Source organism: Lygodium microphyllum, chromosome 3 (genome assembly GCF_053477565.2).
Source record: "Lygodium microphyllum isolate KBCC chromosome 3, Lygodium_microphyllum_v1.1.10, whole genome shotgun sequence".
NCBI classification, from domain to species: Eukaryota; Viridiplantae; Streptophyta; class Polypodiopsida; order Schizaeales; family Lygodiaceae; genus Lygodium; species Lygodium microphyllum.
Window position 1 is genome coordinate 154,823,011 of NC_141137.1, and position 24,650 is coordinate 154,847,660.

Consider the following 24,650-nt stretch of genomic DNA (forward strand, 5'->3'; position numbering starts at 1 on the left):
TATGTTTAGACCATGGGCAAAGAATCCCATGACAGCTTCTCCATACCAAACATAGTGACTAGTACACTGAATAGTGATCTCCTAGCAAACATACTGTAAGCTATAGTATCCTGAATATATGCTGAATACATCTGAGATCCAGTACATCTAGAGCTGTCCATCAGTGATAGAGGAGCAGAGGGGCTAGCTCCCTCACGAACATCAAGTAATACTCTGGACCCCTGCCTTGCTGAAACCTGATTAAGCCCAAACTACAGCTCTAACTGGAAAGCATCGACCTATGGGAGTCCAATTATTATAAATAGGCTGCTGCAAAAAGGGTGCATTTGCTGTATTTACATGATAACCAACACTATCAAATGCTCCTACATGACCAGCACCAAATCCTTATGCTCCAATAGTCCTCGGGGGTGCAAATACATATCCATATGGCCCGCTTTGTACCCCAAGCATCATGCCTATACTGTCATACATGGGATTAGGCATTCCACTTGCATTACCCGAATACATTGGGTATTGTGAGCCATGCATTGGCTGCTGCATACCATAGAGATTTGAGCCATACATTCCCGTATGCAGTGCCTCTTCAACCATAGCATGAAAAATGGCACCACCACCAAAGTATCCTTGATGTCCCATGCTTACATGTGCATAATTACCTTGCTACCCATGTTTCCATCAATTGGCACTACCAAGTTGGCCATGCATTTGCACTTGCTACCCCACAGATACCAATTGTTTATGCTCATCACGCATTTTGGGCTCTTGCAAGTTGTCCCAAAGTTGTAGAAGGTGTCTTCTTCTCTTTGCCTTTGTTATCCTTCCTTGGGGCATTCACGAATAGAGAAAACTAGGGATCCTTTGCCAATTCAACAACAAGATTTGTTGTTACATGCATTCAATCCTTGAAACTATCATCGAATTCTTCAGCCCCATGTTGGTCATCAACCTCTTTATGCATTGAAGTGCCAACATTTGGGTCATCTACCACATTTTCAGCTTATTGTCCATGCTGAGAACCGTACCTAACATCGGTCATTGCATTTCCCCCTTCACTGCATGACTAACCAAGGAGTGATACATCCTCTCCACTTGATCCCATATCACCATGTGAAGACATGCTTGCTGTAATTCACTGTTGAGAGCAATTTCAGCACTAATGCAATAGTCCCAAGCCGCAATCAAGTGCCACAAGCCCACCATGTTGGGTTTGACTCACGCCTATGCTCACAGAGGAGTTTCGGCGATCTGCAGTAGGACACTTGGGCACTTTTTACTCTCCTTATGAGAGGTTTTTTCCCCCAGCTACATTATCTTCTATTTTATGTGCTTATGTTACACAGTTCAGTCACTTATCATATTTTACACCTTTCGAGTGTAAACGCACATTAAACAAGCCTAAGGTTTAAGAGTTGTACTTTGTACTTTCATTACACTCTTGGTAAATGCATTGGAAGTCGTGCTGTGTCTTCACTCTCTCTTACTCTCTACAGTCAATTATGTACTCTCAGCTAAGAGCTTCCATCTCCATGCCTCACATTAGTAGGGTTTGCGAGGAGGAACACCGAGTGAACTCGGCAAACATGGAGAAGAGAAGAGAAGAAAGAAGAAACTCTAATGAATCGAATGATGAAGTTCTGAATCATGGAGCGAATGTGATACAAGGGAACAAGGGTGTTGTAGCACAAGGAAGATGATGAAGACAGCCATGAACCACAAACCGCAATGTCCTCCTGAAGGGGTGTGAGGGTAGTGAAGAGGCTCGTGAGAAGAGGTGACGGACTGAATGAATTAGCCGTAAGGAATGAGTGAGAGAGTGGCCTATAAATAAGCACAGTAAGTCTAGGGTGGCGCCCCCTTTTTGGGGCTGCAAACCCTAAACGCAAAAATGCAAACTGCGGGTGAAGGGTGAAGGGTTTCTCAACACCCCCTCTCACGCCCAAAAAGAGGAAGAAGAGAAGAGTGAGGTGGAGATGGAACGCTACATGCTGAAGAATGCTCATACAGCAAGTGCCACTTGGACAGTGTTCCTCGTGGGAAAATTGTTCACTTGCGTCCTAGTACAAAGATGATGAAAACATGCAATGCATAGGAGGAATATCGGACTTTGTGTGGTGCCGAGAACCATAAGGATATGCCCGTACTCGATCTCAAGAGTTGGCTCCATGCGCTGACCAAGTGGCCAAGGGAAGAAGAAGAGAAGGAAAAAGATGTAGAGGATCCCTAAGATCCAAGATTTTCACTTGAAAGGTAACCTATAGTAAAGAATAGTAGATAGAGTGAACTGGAGAACTCGAAACTCAACCTCGAGAGAGAAGCCACTAGCTCTGCGCATCCATGCAAGAAGAAATATAAAGGCCTCCAAGGCCACCAAGTCACGACTGAACCTCCAAGGCCCCAATCTAGGTAGATCCTCAAGATCCTGGATATCAATAGGTGAGATGACCGCTAGAAAGAAGCCATCCCATCCAAGGGTAGAAGAAAAAGGTAAAAGGCCTTCGCCAAGGTGTGTGAAGGACTGAGCAGTAGGTGGGGACCCCCTGTGAAACTAGAGGAATATGAGCCCCCTCTGAAGTCGCAATAGATATAGATGCCCCCTCAGAGGCCAAAGAAAGATCAGTCCCCCTCTGAATCCACCTCTAAAGTAGATAGGAAATCCAAAAACTCCTAGATTACGAACTCCGAAATGTCTAAGGATGAAGGAAGTGCCGTCAGTCGTGCCAAAGAAGGTATCTGGGATAGTGAAAAACTCCCAGAGGTGGCCTCTCGAACCTGCATAGACAAGGGTGAAGGGTAGGGCTCAAACTGATGAGCAATGAGTGGGCAACAATCGCTACTTCTCAATGGAGCGAACTCGAAAGCCGAAGAAGACGAAGGAGTTGAGTAGCCACTGTCTCTCAAAGGAGCGGACTGATGAGGAGACGGTATCAAACAATCACTGTCTCTCGATGGGCAGACTGCAGAACTGCGGGCCGTGGTAGCCACTGTACCCGAAAATAGGTGGGAGAAGACTGCCGTCGGCATTGTGACGATCTCTAGGAGATCGTAGCGCCGATCGATCCTCCATGTGCTCAAAAGGACTTAGTGCGCATCGGATGTGTCTTATTGCCTTGAGCATAGTACTCTGATAGCTGATGCAGAACGATCTCTATGGCCCAGAAAGGAGAGGTGCCACAAGGAGTGCCTGGTGGAAGACGCATATACTTTGGGGGGGGTGGGGAGTAAAGGTCGAGTCGGCAAGCATCGGTGGTGTGTCCGGTGATGCCACAATAGAAGCACCCAGTAGTCTAGTCATCTATTGGTAAAGAAGCCGTGGATACCAATGTGCCTTGCTGAAGAAGAAAGAGGTGGAAGAGGTCAGCCACGAACCACGAACCGCAATGTCCGCCTCAAGGGGTGTGAGGACAATGTGAAGCACGAACTGCAATGTCCGCTGCAAGGCGTGAGAGGGCAGTGGAAGGGCAGGAAGTGAGTTGCCAGTGAAAGGAGGATACTACCAGTAATAAGAGCTTACAACCAATAGAAAAACGCAGATGAGAAGAAAGAAAGAATAAAAACGCAGGTGAGGAGAGAGAAAGACTAAAAACGCAGAAAAAACCAACAGTAGCAGTCAGCATGTTAAAATCAACTCCGAACAGCATGTGATAGGCTGGAAACAGGCCAAATTATTGTAGACAGCAATGGCCAGCTTGGACCACGATGTCCTCCGCGTCCCCGAAGTGGGCAGCAAGATGAAATACCTGAAATCTGCAAAAACAAGATTGTTTTCTGAATGAAGAGTGATTAGCAATAGTCGCTCTACTGCAAACAGCTGCAAATTGCGGGTGGAAATCTGGAAACAGGCACCAAACTGTAGATGACAACAAGGGACAGCTGAGACTGCGATGTCCTGCACGAAAGGAGTGTGGGTAGCAACATGAAAACACCTGAAACCTACAAAAACAAGATTTTGATGCAGTGGAAAACGAAGAGAAGTAGATGCCGAACCCGCCACCGGTCTTTGCCGTCACTGGAGTGGAGGATCTTTGCCGCTATTTGAGCAAATCCAGCTCTAATACCATGTCAAAAGATGACGTACTAGCAAGACAGTAGGGTTTGCGGGAAGGAACACGGAGTGAACTCGGCAAACATGGAGAAGAGAAGAAAAGAGAGGAGAAACTCTGATGAATGGAATGATGAAGTTCTGAATCATGGAATGAATGTGATACAAGGGAACAAGGGTGCCGTAGCACAAGGAAGATGATGAAAACAGCCATGAACCACAAACCGCAATGTTCTCCTGAAGGGGTGTGAGGGCAGTGAAGAGGCTAGAGAGAAGAGGTAACAGATTGAATGAATCAGCCATAAAGAATGAGTGAGAGAGTAGCCTATAAATAGGCACAGTCAGTCTAGGGTGGCACTCCTTTTTGGAGCTGCAAACCCTAAACGCAAAAACGCAAACTGCGGGTAAAGGGTGAAGGGTTTCTCAACAACTCCCCTGCCTCTTGATCTGTCAGCCGCATTGCAGCAAATACCTGCGCCAACTCCACTGCAAGCCTACCATCTATATAACCAACTCATCTCCTCTAGATCCTTGCCTCTAGTTGTCCCTCCACTAGCTCCACAACTGTATCAGAGCTCCACCAAGCCTGAGGCAGCCAACATTAGAGATAAAGAAGGCATTTATTCTTTTTTATTTTACAATCTGAATTATAGTAAAGGGCTTTTGCCCAGGTAGTTTGCTTCTTCTCCTGGACGTGTCTTGGACACACTTACTGCAAAAATTTCTTGGGAAGCGGGCCAAAAAATTTGGGCCTTTTGCATATTGAGCAAACATTGGCACATGTACTACAAGTTAAATAGACTGAAATTGTGCATTTTGGACAGTAAAATTTTGGGGCTTTTACATTGGTTGTGTTGCTAAGCACTATTTGTACACTGGACAGCATGTACATTGGACAATTCTAATCAAGTGTGACACAAATTTGATAATTACAGCATGGTGCATGCTGTTAATTCTGGAAATTTCCAGATTTCCAAGTTGTTCCAGCTTTGGCTCTGGCTTTTGTGTTCTTTGAAACAATGACATTTCCCATAGCCAATCAAGGACACAATGTATTCACATATGTATCCAAGGAGGATAGATTGGACAGCAATAATCTTCTCTATGGTCTTTCATGATAAAGAATGTGTTAATTGCAAAAAATCTTTGGGATTATGTTAGTGATGAAGAAGTCCATCCTGGAGTTGTGGCTCTTGCAACACGTCCCACAAAAGGACATGGTCAAAGGCTCACTCCAGCTCAGCTACTTCCCCAAAGATCAGTAGCGCAAAAGGCTTGAGACATACGGGATGCTCAAGCATTGTCACTGATTGCATTGGCAGTTCAACAGTCTATAATCCCACATATACGGTCTGCAGCTTTTTCACGAGAAGCATGGCTCACACTTGAGCATATGTTTGCTGGAAAAAGTGAGACACACATCTCTCTCTTTAAAAAAAAGCTTGAGAATGTGAAGATGGATGAAGGTGATGCCATGCAAGATCATCTTAACAAAATTCAGGACTTGCATGAGTAGTTAATGAATGTAGATGAGTATTTTCTGATGCACACATGATCTCTACTACTTTGAATTCCTTACAGCTCTCTTATTTGGCCTTTCACATGGCCTTAAATCTTACCATGAGAATTTCTCCGCAGCCACTTACCTTTCTTCAATTGGTTAGTTTGCTCCTAGAAGAAGAGCAACTGCATATTAAATGTGTTATCAACCAAACTATGTGAAACATTGGAAACTCAAAATTTCACGAAAAATAAGTCATGGATAAAATGGAATATCACATATCGGATATAGTGTTGCAAAACCACAATATATAGTAAAGATATAGCGCATTGGCCCATGTACAACTGATCACTGACATGTGCATGATTGTGCATTGAATTTATCATCAACAAAACTACTTATAAAATTGGAAACTTAAAAATACGCACAATCCAAATCATGGTCAAAATAGAATATTACATATCGGATTTAGCATTACGAAACCATGAAATACACAGTAGATAGTGCATACACAGTAAGTGATGTATGTGTATATGTACATCTTTTATAATCTTGTCAGAGTGAGAACCACTTCTCACTCTCTAGTCGATTGTGACTGAGCTCTTCCCTAAAAAACTTGGATTTAGCATAAATAAATTCATTTGAAGTGGTGTCCATATTCAATCCTCAATCTTATCTCCATTACTTTTATATTTCCATAGCTATGAACTGTATTATTTAGCTTTAAGTATTTATTCCCTCTGTTTCTAAAAATATTAAGTCTTGAAAAAAAATTAATATTATAATTATTGAGCATACTGCATTGTTTAGCGCATTTACACACTCCTTGTAGTATGAATGAACATAAGAAGATTGAGGAGGATGTGAAAGATGAGGCATGATATATTCTCTAGCATCTAAGAATGACTTTCTAGTACTTTTCATTTATGCAATGAACATTTTGGCAAGGTCCATGGGTCTTGTTTAACACTTTTATTGGATGTATTCATGTTTATCACTTTTATTAGATATGCAACATGTCTATGATTTAACTTGGCCTTTAATACTTATGACTTTCCTCTTAGATATTGTTTTCTTGATCATTGTAAATAATAACACGATTGCTTTCCTTTTAACCACATTATAAATTTTAACATGATTGAGAAATGACAAGCCCTATATTGTTGAAGAGATAAATTGACATTCTTTCTAGGTTTATATTATAGTATCTGATCATTGATCATGTACATAATGAATAAATATGCCTATTTTTCTGAATATTTCATATATACAAGCCCTATCAACCATACCTTTTAATATATGTGTAAGAAACGTTTTTTTGCCGTTTTCTAAAAATTGATACCATAGGAAAAACTTGTTTTCTACCTTGTTGTTTCCAGAACTTCTAGCTACTATGCCACCATCCACTATCTTCTCCTGAATGTAATGATATTGGATCCCTATATAGATGGTTTGTGCGTGAAACCCGGGTTTCAAGCGATAGCTATGCAAGTTTACCATATTGGTACATGCAATGCCATGTCAACATGTAACATCATTCTCCAAGAACACACATTATTCATAGTCAAAAGTAACATCTCCAAAAGCTCTTTCCAAACATACAATTTATTACAATTGGTCAATTATGAGCAGTGTCCAATGTCTTAGTGTATGGTGTGGACACAAACTAGGTTAATAAGCTGTGTCACTAATTCTAGAGTTAAGTTAACTCCAATTGAGTTAGAGATAAGTCTAACTTACTTTACACCTATTGTACTTTAATCATATCATTCTAGTACTTGCATCTTTTAAGTGTGGGACTGTTGTCTTCTGTGTGTGTGTGTGTGTGTGTTTTTTTGGTAATGGGTTGTTATTTTAATTAAGAAAAAAAGTACAAGATCATAAGATTACAAAGTTTGGAGTGGCTCTAGGCCATCATATAGAAACCAGTTATGAGAGACAAAGAGTGCCCTAATCCTCTCTCTTTCTTTTTTCGTAAACCTAATCCTCTCTCTCTCTCTCTCTCTCTCTCTCTCTCTCTCTCTCTCTCTCGTAATAGATAATTGTGTTAGTTACAAAAAATGTATAGGATTCAAGATTACAAGATACAAGACAACTCTAGGCCATCATGTAGAAAAAATACAAAGCCATAGCAATGAAGCAAAGGAGATTGCCATATGCCAAGGAACTAAATCCTCCCGAGGGAGCAGATGAATATGACCTTGAACACATGCAACTGAATCAAAGATTAAAGCCTTCCAAGTGACCCAATCATCTCTCTCTCTCTCTCTCTCTCTCTCTCTCTCTCTCTCTCTCTCTCTCCATGTCCAACAGTCGTATAAAAGCTAGACACATGGATCCATCTTGCCACCGTTCAACTGTTGCCATTTGTGCAAAGTCCACTCAATCGAGGAAGCAAGAGACATTACTATTTAGAAGGGAGGAGCTGTTGTTATTTCTGTACAAGAAGCATCTACTGCTATTTCAGCCTACGCGCAACCACGCACGCAGTCTAATATGCAATCTCGCACACAACTACACACATGCAACCTCTCTCGGGCCTTCCATTTTCTCAGACGGAGTGGTTAAGCTGGTAGCAACTCGAGGCGCATTGCATCGAGTTGCGGTGTAAGAGAGTTAAAAGGGGCCCCTATTGTGGGGTCCGGGGGCAGCGCCCCCGGCCCGATGGTAAAGGGAATATTCCCTGGAATATTCCCTGGCCGACTAGTGGTAGGTCGGTCAGCAGGCCGACCTAACAACCTTCGCGGGCTATAAAAGCTAAACCCCTTCGCAGCCATCTTACACTCATCTTTCACCCAGTCAGAGTTGTTATTCCAGCTAGCCTTAAGCTCTTCACCTATATTCTGTCTAGATCGCCATCTAAGCTTCACACAGTGGAAGCGCACGGGTGGACAGAGCCATCTTTGTATCAGTTGTTTGGAGTTAAAGAATTTACTGATTCTCCTCTTATCTGTTGTGTACTCTCTATCTCTTTCTCAGATTCTGTTCACTGCGCCGTGTAATATTTTACACTATTTAGAAGGGAGGAGCTGTTGTTATTTCTGTACAAGAAGAATCTACTGCTATTTCAGCCTACGCGCAACCATGCACGCAGTCTAATATGCAATCTCGCACACAACTACACACATGCAACCTCTCTCGAGCCTTCCATTTTCTCAACCTTGCTTGCCATTTTCTCAACCTTGCCTACCGTTTTTATAGATTTGGAAAAGAATGTAAAAACCCTGATTTTTGAATTTAGGGGATTTCAAAAGTTTGTGCGATTTCTGGTCCATCTTGCCCGTCTCTCCCATTTTCACTTGTGTAGATATCCTTAAAACCCTAAAAGTACAAAAACCCTAATTTTAAAATTTAGAGATTTTTGAACATTTGTGCAATTTCTTGTCCATCTTGCAGGTCTCATCTTAAATTTCAAATATATTTTCAATTTCTCACACACTGTGCAAAGAAATTTGGGGGTTTTCAACTAACTTGCCCAATTTTAAAATTTCTTAAAATTTTCATCAAAAAATCAGGACTTTTACTAAAATAGACGCCCATTGATGATGAAATCTCGAGATTTATTGCCAGCATTGGTCACTAGCTGTAAGTAATTCTGAATTTCTCAAATTTTATGCAAAGAAATTTATGGCTTTTCGCTCTTATGCCATTAGTGGCACACTACAGGTGGTGATATTGCATTAAATTGCTGCTCTAATCAGTTTGGGCATGGAAATCGAGGCATTCATAGCCATTATTTAGATACATAATAGTGATTCAGCTCTTGACAATTTCAGTATAGCAAGTGCTCTCGTTGCATTGGGATCCCGAAGAGGATTTTGGTTATTTACACCTCTTCTGTGCTGGAAGTTTTGGTTCCAGCTTCCATTGAATTTTTTTTCTTCTATGGTAGGGAATAACTATGATATTCTTGGCATCCTCACCAATGAGGAAAATTTGGATGATATGAATTACTCCCTCTAGAGTTTCATGATTGGCAACCTCCTTGTGGCTAAGAATATATGGGATTATGTCAAAGTGATGAAGTTCAACTTGCAACAATTGCTCCTATCACACCTCCTTCTATGCAAGGGAGAGGCGAACGACAGCCTATTGCTACTTCCATCGTTGTTACACCTCACCAAAAGAGATGGGATTCTAGAGATGCACAAGCTTTATCTTTGATAGCTCTATTAGTGAGAAGAGTCATCGTACCTCACATTTGGTCTTACAAAACCTCACGTACAACTTAGGTTATTCACCACGTAGACTTAGAATGTTGTCCCATACTTGAGGACCTAGTTAGTGCGAAGTTATGGTACTGTTTTAATCCCAAGATGACAAGTCATCCGAGTATGCCCAAGATATCCTACCCTTGACGTGCCTTGAGATTGTGATGTAGGGGAGTGCGGTAGGGGATTACCCTAGGTGCTATGAATGTATAGCATGCTTTTCTATTTTCTTTTTTTCTTTCTCTTTTTTTAAATGTAATAAATGGACATAAATCAAAATTTTAGAAAATAAGCTAAAAGCTTGTCAAAAATAATCTCTAGACTATGAGTACTTGAACAAGGCTCTATTCATTAAAATAGCTATACATGGTCTTTTTAGTCATTAAAAATTGGGATTTATAAATTGCCCAACTTTGTAATTTATCAATGAGTTGGCCTACCTTGTAAGCAAAAAATATATGTATCAAGTTCTAAATGTGGGAATTGAGGAGACTTAAGTAGATTCCATATGGTAACTTGTCATGTATTGGTTGTATCTCTTTGATGAAAGCCCAATCCTTATGCCCTTTGAAGAAAATCTTCATGGAGAAATGAGTCTACTTCATCATGCTCTAGATCAAGGTGCTGATTTTTTCTCTTACAAGATTCTATACTCCTACCTTAGGGCTGCATCTAGATGTCCTTGAAATGTATCTTCGTATTCCATGTTGCAGACAAGTGTGGATGCGGTCGATAATCGAGCTTGCCACCATAGTGTTTGGGTATCAATCTCATATATGCTCAACAGTCAGACCTGCACTTGCAGATTCAAAAGGCATGCAGCTGACAAGTTCTCAAGTCAAATCTGCTCTATTTGCAGTCATGGGAAGGGCTTCGTATTATTGTTATTTTCCTTTTCATACCACTTGACGAAGGTATCATTCCTGGGCATGTATCCAATGTTTTGGATCTCATTTCATTTTCCATTTTGTATAACCTGATGAAGGTTATGTATGTAAAGTTTGGGTCTCATAGGCATCTTTACTCTTTTTCCCTGAGGAGAGTACAGCATTTTTAGAGAGTCTCATTGATCATTTTGTACATGATATCAGCCTATGCTTGCAGTCCTTAGGATTGTAAGCATCAGCATAATTAGTTGTTTTTATTTTCACTGTTCTTGAGTCGAGACCACATGTTCAGATATGTTTATTTCTTTGTCTCGTAGGCCATTCTGGCCTATTAAAGACGCAAACACATCTCTCTCTCTCTCTCTCTCTCTCTCTCTCTCTCTCTCTCTCTCTCTCTCAGGGACACACACAGAGAGAAACCTTTGATAAAGTCTTATCCTTGGATTCTCCCAAGCGTCGCCCAAATTCGAGCGCCATCAAATCGATAGCATCCAAGTTCACTTCTTTGCTCTCGTCCTTGTTGGTACTGGCCACTACACTCCATCTCCTCTTACTGCTGCTGCTACGACGGCACTTTGAAGCCACAGCCGAAGGAGAGAGCTGAAGCTGCAAGTGGGTTTTCCTCCTCAGCTGCAACGGCCTGTTTGCTGATATTCCTGCCTCGCTGCTGGTGTGGGAGAACAAGGAATAGGCGTGGGATTGCAAAGACATGGCTGCTTTATATCATTATAATTGTAGTGAGATGAGATGAAATTGTCACCGCTCCTCTGTCAGAGAGGCCCTCAGCTAACCCATGGAAAGCGAAGGATGGCCATAGAACAGACACAGAGAGAGAGAGAGAGAGAGAGAGAGAGAGAGAGAGAGAGAGGATGGCGCAGCCGATGGATAAAATATGCTGCGTTTGCCGACGTGGTGACTCATTCCTAATCATATGAAGATCAGCGAGTGTTGATGAAAAACCAACCAACCAACCAAGGTTTAAGCTAACACTGCCCATGGCCTCTTAAGGGCTACATTGGCAGACTTTGTATTTATAAGTGATAATCAAGGCTGGGTTTAGATGAGTGGTGGCAAAGATATATCAAAGGGCTTTTGATGTGGCATCTCCCAAATGGTTGAGACTTCCCTTCTTTTTCCGTCGGGCCTACCCTCTTTCTACTCACCCCTCACTCTTGGAAGAGCCTTGGCACTAAGAAAAAACCTCTCTTTACCTTCTTGTAGCACATGGTGCCTTTGGCTTTATTGTTCACACAAAGGAGGTAGAAGGTTGGTCATGGTTTGCAGTGCTGCCACCTCCGTATGAACCCAGCCCAAGTTGAAATAAACTTGTTCTATTGGGGGGTTTCCCTAAAGCCTTAATAGCATCTTGATTGACAATGCTAACCCTCGCTCTTGTATCAATGATTCCTCATCTAATGGAGTTACCTAACTTTTGCACGAGAAGAATGGTATGATGATTGGTTACCTTCCTTAATGTGTTCATACTCAAAGACTCCAAGGGTTGGAGTTGGCAATAGTTTGCTCTCGTATTGAGCCTCTTTTGTTATTGCTTCAACTACTTCAATTTTTCCAATCCGAATTTTGAATGTCTTTTAAAAGATTGGACTTCCTTTGAGTAAGGTTCCTAATGGTACAATGACCCTAGTGGAGGCTAGGGTTGCAATGAGACTAAGTTCAACATCTTGATATGTGAATTGTTTAGGCTTCACATTACATTACTATGTTCGTAAGGTCTTTCCCCAAAGTTCCTCTTGAGCTGGTGATTTAGTAATAGGACTTTCAAAGGTATGGGGTCCAATGGGTGTAGACATATGTACTATGCTGCTTGAGACACCAAGAGCGCTCGTACACTCTACTGCCTTCTTTGTTGGTGTTTCATCCTATCTCTTCCAAGTGCTTTGACTTATTAACCAATGCTGATTGTTGCTCTTGGTTAAGGTATTCTCCCACTTTGGTTGTTGTAAGTTTCTCTTTGTGGGATGCACAAGTGGCACTCTTTGCAATTGAGGCAATTGCTTGTCCTTAGAGTGTAGACAATTCTTTACTTTTCAATTTGATATCAATGTCCTTCTCTCTCTTCTTATCACTATCTTTACCAATTGCTCATCCATTCATGATAGTTGGAAAGTGAAAAAAAAAAGGATTAGATAAGAGTAGCCTACTTTTTCAAGCTCGATATATTTGCAATCCCCCCTTTAAAGAGACAAAATCAAAGATTTAGTAAAGATTTGGGAGAAAGATAAAGAGAAAAATGAAGGAGAGGTGTCCCCTAAGACCATCCAAATTGAGGGGCACATGCCCTTCAACAAAAAGACATAGGAGCTTCAACGGCTTAGTTTGATGAAGTTGCTAAGTATTGGAAATGAGCAATATCGCTTTCTCCATGTAATCACATTGAAGCACAAATAGAGATCAATAATCATCCACGAGTTGAGATTGACAAATTTATAAGAATTAAAAACTCTTTTCGTTACCTATTTATATTTTCCCCCCTTTCCTAGTCATATTTAAACTCTCAAGCTTCTCAAACAAATAGTTTATTCCATGAGGTCTATGAAGCACTTATGTGCCTTGTAATAATAAGAGTACATGTATGCCATGGATGAATCTTGTACCATAGCCATTCTAGGTTTAAACTCACAGAGGAGGAGTATACATTATAATGTAGAAATCCAATCTCTTAGAATTTTTGTATCACCTATCGATAGGTCGTTACTATCACTCGTCTCAAAGAGAGGAGAATCTAGATACTATTCATTCACCAATACTAGAAGTCAAGATTATGGTGGAAAAGGGTCATGTAAGAACTTCTTTTGAGAAATGGATTATTTAGTCAAGGATCTAAGTTCAACCATGTGGATTTGGAACTTACACATTGACACTCATAACTTTGATCATGCACCAACAATTTGGAGGATATATCCTATAAAATACTTAGCGCTCATTATGGTCAATTAGCCATTATTCTCATTTGGTTAAGTGGTATGTACTTCCACATAGCTCATTTTTTGAATTATGAGGTGTGACTAGATGATCCAACCCATGAAAGCCTAGTGCTCAAGTGGTTTGGCAGATAATTAGTCAAGATATACTAAATGGAGAATGTTACAATGGGATTCTAAGGAGTATAAATAACATCTAGATTTTTAAAGATATGGTGAGCAACTAGAATAACTAGGGAGTTGCACTATTGTAGGTCCCCTAATTTTTGCGAGCTGAACGTTTTTTTTCAGTAGCTTAGGTAGGACACCATATCCATGTTTCTTTACCTAGCAAGCAACTCCTAAATGTAGGAGTTGATCTCAAAGAGATGCATCTTCCTCCTCACAAACTTATTATTTATCATTATCTTATCACTCAAATATACCTTAGCTTTAAAAGGGATTCCTTTTTCACACTTAACTAGTCCAACACACATATTTCTTAGCTTTTTAGGAATATTAAACCCAATAATAGGAGAATTCTGGTTGATCGATACGGCACATTACCACCTAGCTTGTATATCTTTTCTTGGTAGTAGCTAGTCACATGTATAGAACCAATTGAGGTATTGGACATGAAACAAAAGAAGTCCTTCAAGTCCACAAGGTCCTTGTAGGTACTCGTGAAGTTCACAAAGGTCTTTACAAAATTGTGACTACTTTGTGGCATGGTTAATTAGCAATCAATTTCACCATGCTAGAATCTCTAACAGTTAGAGTAGCTCATCATATGTATGCCATGCCTCCTTAACAGTGATCCAAAGTAGATCCTCACAAGAAGAATAACTGAATTGCTTAGGTTATGAATAGTTCTATTTGGAAATATACATGAGAATAAATAGATATATCTATGGTAAAGCACTCCATCTTTCTCAATGCTTTCACTTGAATTGGTTTAGGGAAGGAATACCAAAAAAGGTGGAGTGCTTTTTTTTAATTGCCTTCCTTTTTTCTTATTAATCATATTTATATTATTAAGAAGACCTAAAAATATATTCTGATGGAGGTTTTAACATATTATGGGTACCTCCTCTACTAGGCTCATCATAGAAAAAAATTATAACCAAATTCATTTTTATATCTGGCATGAGATTGGAACCATGTGCATCTAAAGCACCTTTCACTAAGATCAATGTGGTTGTATGTAAACCCAAAGCAATAGCATGCCAAACCAAAATATCTCTAAGTCCATTACTTAAAAGTAATGAGTTATTATTAGTATTAACATCTAACCAAATGAGTAACCATCTCGTAGCCATAAACTTGGACCAACTCTTATGATGGGCTATCTATCAAGGATAGATGTACATCAAAATCATGCGAGACTTTGGTGTGAGTGGATTGTGCAAAAACAGAATCAATAAGGCTTTTTTTTTAAGTTCTGAAGGTGACATCTGTTATATAGTAAAGGCAACTATTAGCATGACATCTGTTATGTGGTAAAGACCTAGAGTGTGAAAACATGGAAATAAGTTACCCTAGCTTAAATAGGATATTGTGCTTCTTTATGCTCTAGCATTCTTGACAAAACATTGTCTTTGTTTATTATGAATCATTATCCTTAATGAAGAATATGGCCCCATATGAAAAAGGCCCTACCATGATAAAACCAACAATATGGTGATTATGGATATAAAGCACACCTTGCATGGTAAAATCTTGTGCTAAAATAGCATAGTCGAGTAAGGACTATGTATGTTGTGCAACTAAGGAAGTAATGACCCCTACAATAGAGAGACCAAGTCCTTACATAAAATGTAGTGAACTTTTAATTGTAATCTAAATTCCTTTATCCCCATGTCCTAATCTACCCCCCAATCAGAGATGTGCCTCTAGAATATCCTTTATGTTATGTCCAATCCCAAAGTTTGTTTTGTACATGTGACCAACAATGATAAACACAACAACAATGATAGGTGGTAATAAGCAAAAATTGTCAATGTTCTAACTTTGTGAATGAAATCCTCCCATAAATGTTTGTTTCTACTCATTGAATACCATTAAACAAATGATCATTGGTACTTCCTTTTCATTGTGAGTTCATTGTATGGAATTAGAAGAAGCTCTAAGGATTCAAAGTCAATTGAATTGAACCAATGGTCAAAAGCACTTGCATCAAGCTCACTCCTCATATAGTATGAGATAGATGGATCAAGAACCTCAATCTTTTGTTGTATATCGAAGGGAAGCTCATGCATTATACACCTATCAAAGGAATGGAAATAGTAAGCATCAACATGAAAGTCTGTTGGTAGAAAAATATAGTGAGTTAAAACAAATTTTGGTAAACTATACCTCATCCCAACAAGAATAATCGAGTCATTTACTTCTCTCACTTTATTCTTGAGAATTTGAACACAATCAGAGTCCAAAGATACCATATCAGATCTTTTGTTAATATCACTAGGTAAAAAGCAACAAACATTGAAGCCCTTAGAGTCAGCCCTTTCAAGAAGGGTAGATAACTCCTCTTCAAAAGATGGGAGTTATTATGCTTCCTTTTCTTCTTCCTTATTTCTTTTATACTCCCTCCATTTATCTCCCTGCTCTACTGTGGCATTTCCTCTTTCTCATGTTTTCTTGTGTTCTTTATATGCGTAATATCTTCAACCTTTAGACCAATATCATTTTTCTTCTTTCTATATGGAGGCAAATTCAAAATATTGAAAGCCTTCACATTAGAAAGAGGGACTAGCTCAAGGACCTTTGAAAACTTGTATCTCAATCTCCTAAGAATTATCACATCTTTATCCATAAGCATAAGCCTATGTGCATGAGCAGCACAGATATAAGAATCTTGAAAAAACTCAATCAAAAAATCCTATGTAGCCTCCTGAATACAATTGAGACCTACCCTAGTCCTTCTAAAACTAAGTAGACTATGCTTGTCACAAATTTCTCTGACAAGCCTCTGAAAAGAAAGCTTTGGAATTGCATTATTCAGAGCCTTCATTGCACTTCTAATCTCCTTAAGGCACCTCACATGCTATGAGAACCTTCTTTTTGGCTTTGATTTCCTTGAAAGTTTGGAAGGCTTCGAGGACTGATGAATAGTTGAAGTAAGACCTCTAGGATCAACTTTTTTCTTCCTTGCAGTGTTCATAGTTCTAGCTATCTGAAACATCCAAAAAAACAATAATACAAATAAATTAGAAAATATCTCCTAATCTCTCATATCAATTTATCTACAATCACTAAGTAGCAAGCAAACACTAATCACATAGTCTAAATCCAATTTCAATAAAGTGATGCACAACACATATGAAACGCGAGGAGGCCTTTTAGACCAAGGAACTTAACACCATATCGTGTTTCATATGACACAAGGAAACAATGCAAGACCAAGTTGTATGAAATGTGAGGAGGCTTCACTCGAAAAAGTGAACATAACACTATTCGTGTTTCATACGTCACAACAGAAACATGGCAGGCCTTAGTCGTATGAAATGTGAGGAGGCCTCACATGGACAAGAGAAACCTAACACTCATCGCATTTCATATGTGCATATTCTTGTGATAACATTCAAAGAACAATATGTGGTATCTAATTACTTAAAGGCTCCAAATTGGATGTTAATACTTCTCTCTTGTAAAGGTCCTCAAAAGCTACAAGATTCAAAAATGACATACAAACATTCAACCGTCTATTCTACGAAGTATCTTTACCTAGTACCTTCTAGCAACATTTTCCATCTCATTATCATGTAGCAAAAATTATATTTCAAGGAATTTATATTTGAAGTTTTATTGTTCAACTAAGCTTTTAAACTACTTTTTGGGCAACATTATTTACCCTAAATATCTTTATCCTTCTTCATTGAATTTTTTTTTAACTTTTGACTTTGTAATATATGTTGTTCCAACAAACACACATGCATCTGGAAGATTCAAATAGATTCAAAGAGAAATAGGTTGTTCAAAGACACACATGCATTTGGAAGAAAAACTTAAATTTCGACTTTGTAATATATGTGAATGTGCATAGAAGATATTCAAAGTTCTATAACGTGCATGTGCATGGCGTAAGAAATGTGAGGATGGCTTAAATGGACAAGAGAATGATTGCACCCATGTCACAACAGAAACAGTGCAGGCCTTAGTTGTATGAAACATGAGGAGGTATCACATGGACAAGAGAAACCTAGCACCCATCACATTTCCTACGTTTGGCATTTTTGGGGGTGCTTTGGTAGGATTATTCAAGTGATTTAGAGCTTACTCATATATTAGCAAAAAACTTACATTCTTGACTGTTGGGTGCATATGCTGGCAATGAAACCTTCTTCAATAGCCTTGCACGGAAGAATAATTTTATACTACGATCAAATTAGTGTTGCGTTGGTGTGGTTGAGCATAGAGAGGGTTTTGTCTTCGAAAAAACTCTTTTGCGGTTCAAAAATTGGGTTTATAACGATGTTGGTTTACACGTGTGGCTGATGTAATGCATAGTTAATTTCACACGTGACTGAAGACCGGTTTGCCTTGGAAGTTGTGCCACGTGTCACTTACTTTTTTGGAATGATAGTGCTTTTATGGCTCTGATTTTTAGGGTTTTTTTCAAAAAAAAAACATTTTAAGCGCACCTCCTCCGAATTAGTGCAGCATATTTTTTATCAAACGTACGGTGACCATTGGCATATATATATATATGAACACTCACGTTTGGGTTTTGGTTACTATTTCTTTCACGTATCTTGTCTTGTCTTCGATCAGCTATTTATCTTATAAGCATCACATGTCAAACCAAGCATATTCTTACAAGAAATCATTTATTCTAAGGAGCAAAGCCTGCAAATATCAGGTATCACATTTTCTTAATATTTTTCTCTGCAATCTTGAATTTCGAGGCATTGAATATGTTAGTTGGTTTAAGAGGAGAAAGATACATCAAGGACTTAGAAATTCAGTAATGGTTTTACTTTGTCTTTCTATCAATATTGGTCTAGTACACATGTTAAACAATGGGGTTTTGATCTTCTTGACGCATTGTTTTGTTTAAATTGTTTGGATGTATAAAATGCGAATTCGTCAAGTTTTTTTTATAAGTGACATGTGAAATGCGAATTTGTGAACTGTGAGGTGGTCTAAATCATTGTTTTTACATTTCATGAGTCGAAAATGTTAAATAAAGTTTGATCGATGAGACTTGGAATTTCATGCTTTCTCTGTTGCATAAAGTTTTAATTCATTTTATTCATCTTGTATTTCCTAAATTTTCTTAGCAATCTTTCTTTAGTCTACTGGATATAAGCAAATGTGGATTTGTATATTATGTCCCCTTTTTTTTTGGATTTTCTTTTGTGAGTAATTAGGATGACTAAAAGGAAGTTGTCTTTAGAGGGAATGGAGGAGGAGGATCTGGAGGGTAGCTATGATAAAAAGCTGTTTGATTTTCTTCATGCAACTGGAAATTCATCTAGATTTATTTACATCAGAGATATGCTCAATGTTCCCTTTGATTTTCAAGAGCTTTTAAAGGATCTTGAAGAAAAACTAAAGGATTTTAGGGTGTTTTATGATAGACATATGGAAGGCCTGGAGATTGAGGGATTTGTCCATTCTAGCAATGTAATGGAAGCTTCTAATGCTACTAGAACAACTTTGCAAACAAGGTTTAGCCTTATTGATGAAGAATTCAAGAAGTGGAAAGTAGATTGCCCTTTTCATTAGAATCAGCAACAATATCTTCTTATACAGAAGGATGTTGGATTTCTTGTATATCTTCAATATATGGATAGTTATTCTTCACATACAATACAAGAGAAGAAGGTGGAGGATATCGCATGCAAAGACAAAGAAGTTGAAGAGAAGGGTGAAATGTTTCAGGAGGATATTGAGAACCAGTTTGTACACAGATTCAATGTTGCTTTGTTTAAAAGTGAGAACATTACAAAAGTGGAAGAAAAGGAGATAGAGTTGAGTGCAAAGATTGAAACAGGTCCTCTTGAATGTGTCCCAACATTTCCCAGTTATCTCATCAACAAAAAGAGATATGTATTGCTAAATGATATTCAATACCTTTTTTATCTTAGAGAAGATTCTTGCTTGGAAATCCTTGCTGCATGGGGTCAAAATGATAAGAATTTTACAGGTTATGAAGAGGAATTGCTAGCAACTCTTGACGTTGAGGGAAAGAATTTTCAAGACAGTTCCGTAGCCTTGCATTCTTGTATTAATCAGATCGTGGAATATCAAAGGGGGGGGGATACCTACAGAGGAAGAGTACTTACAAATTCAATAGAGACTTGGTATTGACAACATGGGGTATGAAGAGAAACTGAAGTCTCCACTAGAGGAGAAACCAAAAAGTTCAATAAATCTATATGATGATAGTCTTCTTGGAGAAGACGAAAACCTTAAGGTATGAAAGATAATTCTAAAGATATCCATTGTGATTTATATTAGAGCATGTTATGCATTATAGACAAATATTTTTGGATATTTATCCACTGACATCTTATACTATTGTGGTTTATTGTGCAGATAGAAATTGAAGATGTAGACAACTTTCTTGGAAGAGCCAAGGGCTCAAGGCCATTGAAGCTTGGCAAAAGTCAAGGCCTTGGTCATTATATTGGAAGCTTAAATAATCAAACAGTTGCAATTTATCATAGCAGGTTGTCAAGCTCTCCAAGCTTACCAATAATGGCTTTGAAAGCTATCTCCAAGGTGATTGGATCCCAAGCTTTCAATAGAGGTTTAGACAAGATAATTTTGGTGAAGAAGGAAGAAGCTATAAGAGTTTTTGGCTTCATGCCTAGATATAGTGGACTAGGGCAGGATACTTTGGAGTTATTGCCTCTTATTTGCTCTCCCATGTAGGAGATGCCAAGAATTTAAAGCTCCTTCCAGGCTATAGGAAACAAGAGTTCCTAAAATGTAGAGGTCTCATCGAGTGGAATGAAACAAAAGATTCCCTTAGAGGACCTAGTGAATTCCCTTAAACTAAAGACATTTCTGCAACAAAGTTAGACTAAAAGATATTAAGGGTTTCTTGAAACCCATCTTTTTCCATCTCTTTGTCTAGTTTGTACTCAAAATATCTTTGCTTTGCACAAGAGTTTAAATATCCCTCTTTTCTTCTTTGGGTAATAGTGGATATAGTCCTTGCCAAAGATGATGTATTACATGATGCAATTGTGTCTTTGAGTTTGAATTTGTGCCAAATTTGTTTGTAGAACCATTGAAAGACCTCTAATAAACTATTTGCTTTGTATCTTCCACCTCCATGTCTTTTGTGTCTAAAGTATTTTGTTCTTGCTTGATAATGTGATTTTTCCATACCTTGGGTTGACCAAATAGATAGAGATCCATATTTCTTAATAAATATGGAGCATGGTTGTATAAAATATGACGCATGGTTAACAAATAAAAAAATTCAATTAGAAGACCCTGTATGAGTCAGACAATAAAGAAATATACATATGCAAACTTATTACCATATAGTGAGTGAAGTGTTGATTACCCCAAGCTTCTATCATTGCCTTTTTAAAAAGGTTCAATTGGTTTTTGAAGTTTTTAAGATCATCATCATTCCACTCTATTTTATCACAATAAAAGAATACTTTGTCTAGTGTTTTCCAAACATTGGCTTTTCTATTTCGAGCTTGTCCATTATCAACATGATCCTTAACTGCATTATGTAGGCACTTCCATTGATTGTATCTAATAGTTGAGCTACCATTCCTAGAGTTTATCTTACCAAGTCTCCCATGAAAATCTAGGAATCTTCTAACCTTCACTCCACCAATAGATGGCTTTTTGGTGACACAATTGCCATCATTTGACTTTTGAAGATCTAGTTCAATAACAACATTACCACCATGCAAACCAATTGTAGATAAGACTTTTTCAATCTTTGTTATAGCATTTGTTCTAGCTAATAATGGCTTCATCTTCCATACAAATCCTATATAAAGATGAACAAGCTTTTCAATTATCCTACAAAGCATATGAAGTGTACAAATATGGGCATTCACTAAAGGAATATTTAGGACTGGCTTAAACTGTGGATCCTTGTTGTGCCTAGAGGGAGCTCTATTCCAATTGCTTGAGTTCAACTCTATGGCTAGGGAAATGCAATATAGGCAAAGGAGATCTAGAGTTGGCTCCCTTTGATACATTGTGCATACATTTAAGTGTTTTTAAGTCACCAGCTATGTGCCACTCAATCTTATAGTTTCCAAATCCTTCAACAAATAGCTCTTCTCCTGCTTGTCTCTTAATAACATCAGGTATTGGTGTTCGATGAAAAACCCAATACAATATATCAAAATCCTCTGTATCTACTTCGAATGCTCCTAGCCACCAAATGTTGTGTTCTGATTAAACACTAAATGAATTGAGTGATTGTAATGATTTGATGAAAGTACTCTATTCATCAAGGTAATAGAGATCATCTCTAGTTTTGTACATTTTATGATCTCACTTTCATCAAGTTAAACCATAAATCTAGCCACTCCTTGTGCTTCTTCTAGTGACAAGTCATATAATCTAATCATTAAGCATTGTAGAGTGGAAAAGTCAAGGAAAGTATTGTTAAATTCATTGAATACAACTTCCTTTTTCTTGCCCTTGAAGTTAGCCTTAATATGGAAAGGCTCACCCAGAATCTCCATTCCCTTGTTATTCACTCTCTGTTTAATAGTTCTAATCACATATGGTCTTGGAAATATGCAATTACGTACTTGTCCTTGCTTCATATTTGACTGTAAAACTAGGAATAGTTATATATAAGCATCTCGAATGATGCCAATATTATCTAATGTCTTTTGCACTATACCAATATGATAATGAAACCATATAGACAAATAGCTATAGATTTTAACTTTCCTAAAGAAGTAGCAAAACTTGATAGGAAGTCAACGCCATGAAGAGGGTGGTCCATCAAGATTTAGCTATAAGTGGTGCGATGGTCAATAATTTTCGAGAAACTATCATAATGTCAAATGTGACATATATGGAAAGTCTAGCCATCTAGCTAGTACTTGCTGGAGTAAGATTAGCTCTCTTTAGCAAGGGAGTAAGCAACCCAATACAATTAATCATCGAGTACAAGGAAATAACCTTCAGTAGGATGAGGGACCAAAGTAAATGTTGCAGAGAGGAAAATCTATCATAGAAGAGCTACCTAGAGGTAGTAGTATTAGCCTTATTGAAGCTATGCATGTCAACACCATTGAGGCTTCCAATTTACAAGCCATTACAAGAGGACAGAAGGTTAAAGAAGGCAATAGGGATAATGTCAAACTTCTTGAGGCAAAACCTAAACAAGATGATAAGGGGACGCAAGTCCTCAACCCTGATGTGAAAGCCGGTCCTCTAAAACTACTGATGGCAAAGCTGACTCCAATAAGGCACTGCCAAAGAAGAAGGTAAAAGCCAAGAAAGGGGTACCTAATCTTATTCAGCGAGACCAAGAGAAAGAATGGTCTGACAAGAGAAGAGAACCATTGCTAATTATTATGAATTTGACTTAGTCAATTCTCTTTGCGAGGTAAAGCCTAATGTGAACCTCCTGCAACTAATCAAGTTATCTCTAGGAGTGTGTAAAGAGTTTAATAATATCCTTCGCACTAGGTATATAATCAAACCCTTGGGAATAGTCTGTGTGGGAGATGACTAGTTTAAACATGCTAAAGCATTGCCTAAGGGCAGTAGCATATGTTGACAGCATATTAGTGGATCATGCCATTGTGGATACAGGATCCTCCATCAATATTATGAGTTTAGAATTGATGGAAAGGCTAGGACTAGAAATCCAAAAGGATGCCTCCACAATTATCCAGATTGGCTAATGACTGTTTTAGGCAACCTGAAGGTTACATTACCAAAGTCCACATGATTGTTACTAGTCTGGAATGCATTTTGGACTTTAGGGTTATTAGGTTTGCAAGGTGGCCAAGTTATCAAGTATTATTAGGAAGGCCATGGATCTTGCAATATGACTATCAAGTTGATATACCCACTACTTGTCTGATTTTTGGTAGAGATGCCAAATGCATAATAGTGGATGCATATTGAATCTCCTCAAAGCGAGAGAGTACCCTTATCTTTAAGAGAATTAGATGCATTAAAGGATCCTTCTAACAATGAGACTTCATCAAGCGATGAATCAAGAGAGGGGTTCACTACAAAAGGTGTCTACCCATGACTCTAAATGAGCCAATAAAAGCTCAAAACAGAATTAGGGACACATATGTGATTGAGCTAGATCTTAGTATATTGGATGAGCCATGACTAATTAAAGTAGGATTTATGGTTGTTAGTCTAGAAGAGAGGAAGGACTATATGTCCATGATCTAAAAACTCCATGATATTTTTACTTGGAGAGCTATGAAGAGCTGAGGGGTATTCCTCCTAGTCTGGCTGTGCATACTATTCCCCTGAAGGAAGGTAGCCATTCTATTTAACAAAAAGTGAGACATATGCCTTTTGAGCTCAAGAATAAACTATTTGAGGAGCTACAAAAATTGTGTAAGGTTGGCTTGATATTTCCTATACAACACATGGAATGGTGTTTGCTAGTAGTTTTTAGGGAGCTCAATAAATGGATGGTCAAAGATTACTATCCGCTGTCGAAGGGGTTTTAGTCCAAATGTCTTATCCACTAGGGATCAAAGATCAAAGAAGAAAGTAGAGAATGGGAGGTAGAAGAGAAGAAAAAGGAATAGAGAATCTCTTTAAATGAATCCCAAGAATGCTAGAAATAAGGTTCCCTTTAAGACATGTCCATACATAATGAATCGATCATAAAATCTTCTACCAAGTCTACCAAAGCCTTTACACAATATAAAGACAAAGCTCAATTATTCGAAGCACTATGTATTGATAGAACTTGAGAAGGTAAATAAAATCCTTGTATGGAACTCCAAATACACTTCAGTCCTATGTATTCTTGATTATTACAGTACTCATAAGCTGATTGTTTAATAGGCAAATGATTCTTGGATTATTTAGACAATGTCTACTCCTACTTGGAAGCAATCTCCAAGCATTAGATCTCTTGAGCTCCCCATTATACCAAAA

The 24,650-nt window shown here is 38.5% G+C and overlaps 1 protein-coding gene across 2 annotated transcripts in view; it reads right to left on the reverse strand.

The window, feature by feature from the left end:
- Nucleotides 1-11,605, reverse strand: part of LOC148039064 (Nucleic acid-binding, OB-fold-like protein) — a 105,778-nt gene extending 94,173 nt beyond the window's left edge. The window contains exon 1 of one of the 2 annotated variants that reach the window (XM_087674951.1): nt 11,062-11,605. In XM_087674951.1, the coding sequence (XP_087531077.1) occupies nt 11,062-11,352 (291 nt within the window). In that variant the 5' untranslated portion in view covers nt 11,353-11,605. The remainder of the gene's footprint in view (nt 1-11,061) is intronic. The other variant, XM_087674952.1, reaches the window with a different exon arrangement.
- Nucleotides 11,606-24,650: the final 13,045 nt, after the last annotated feature.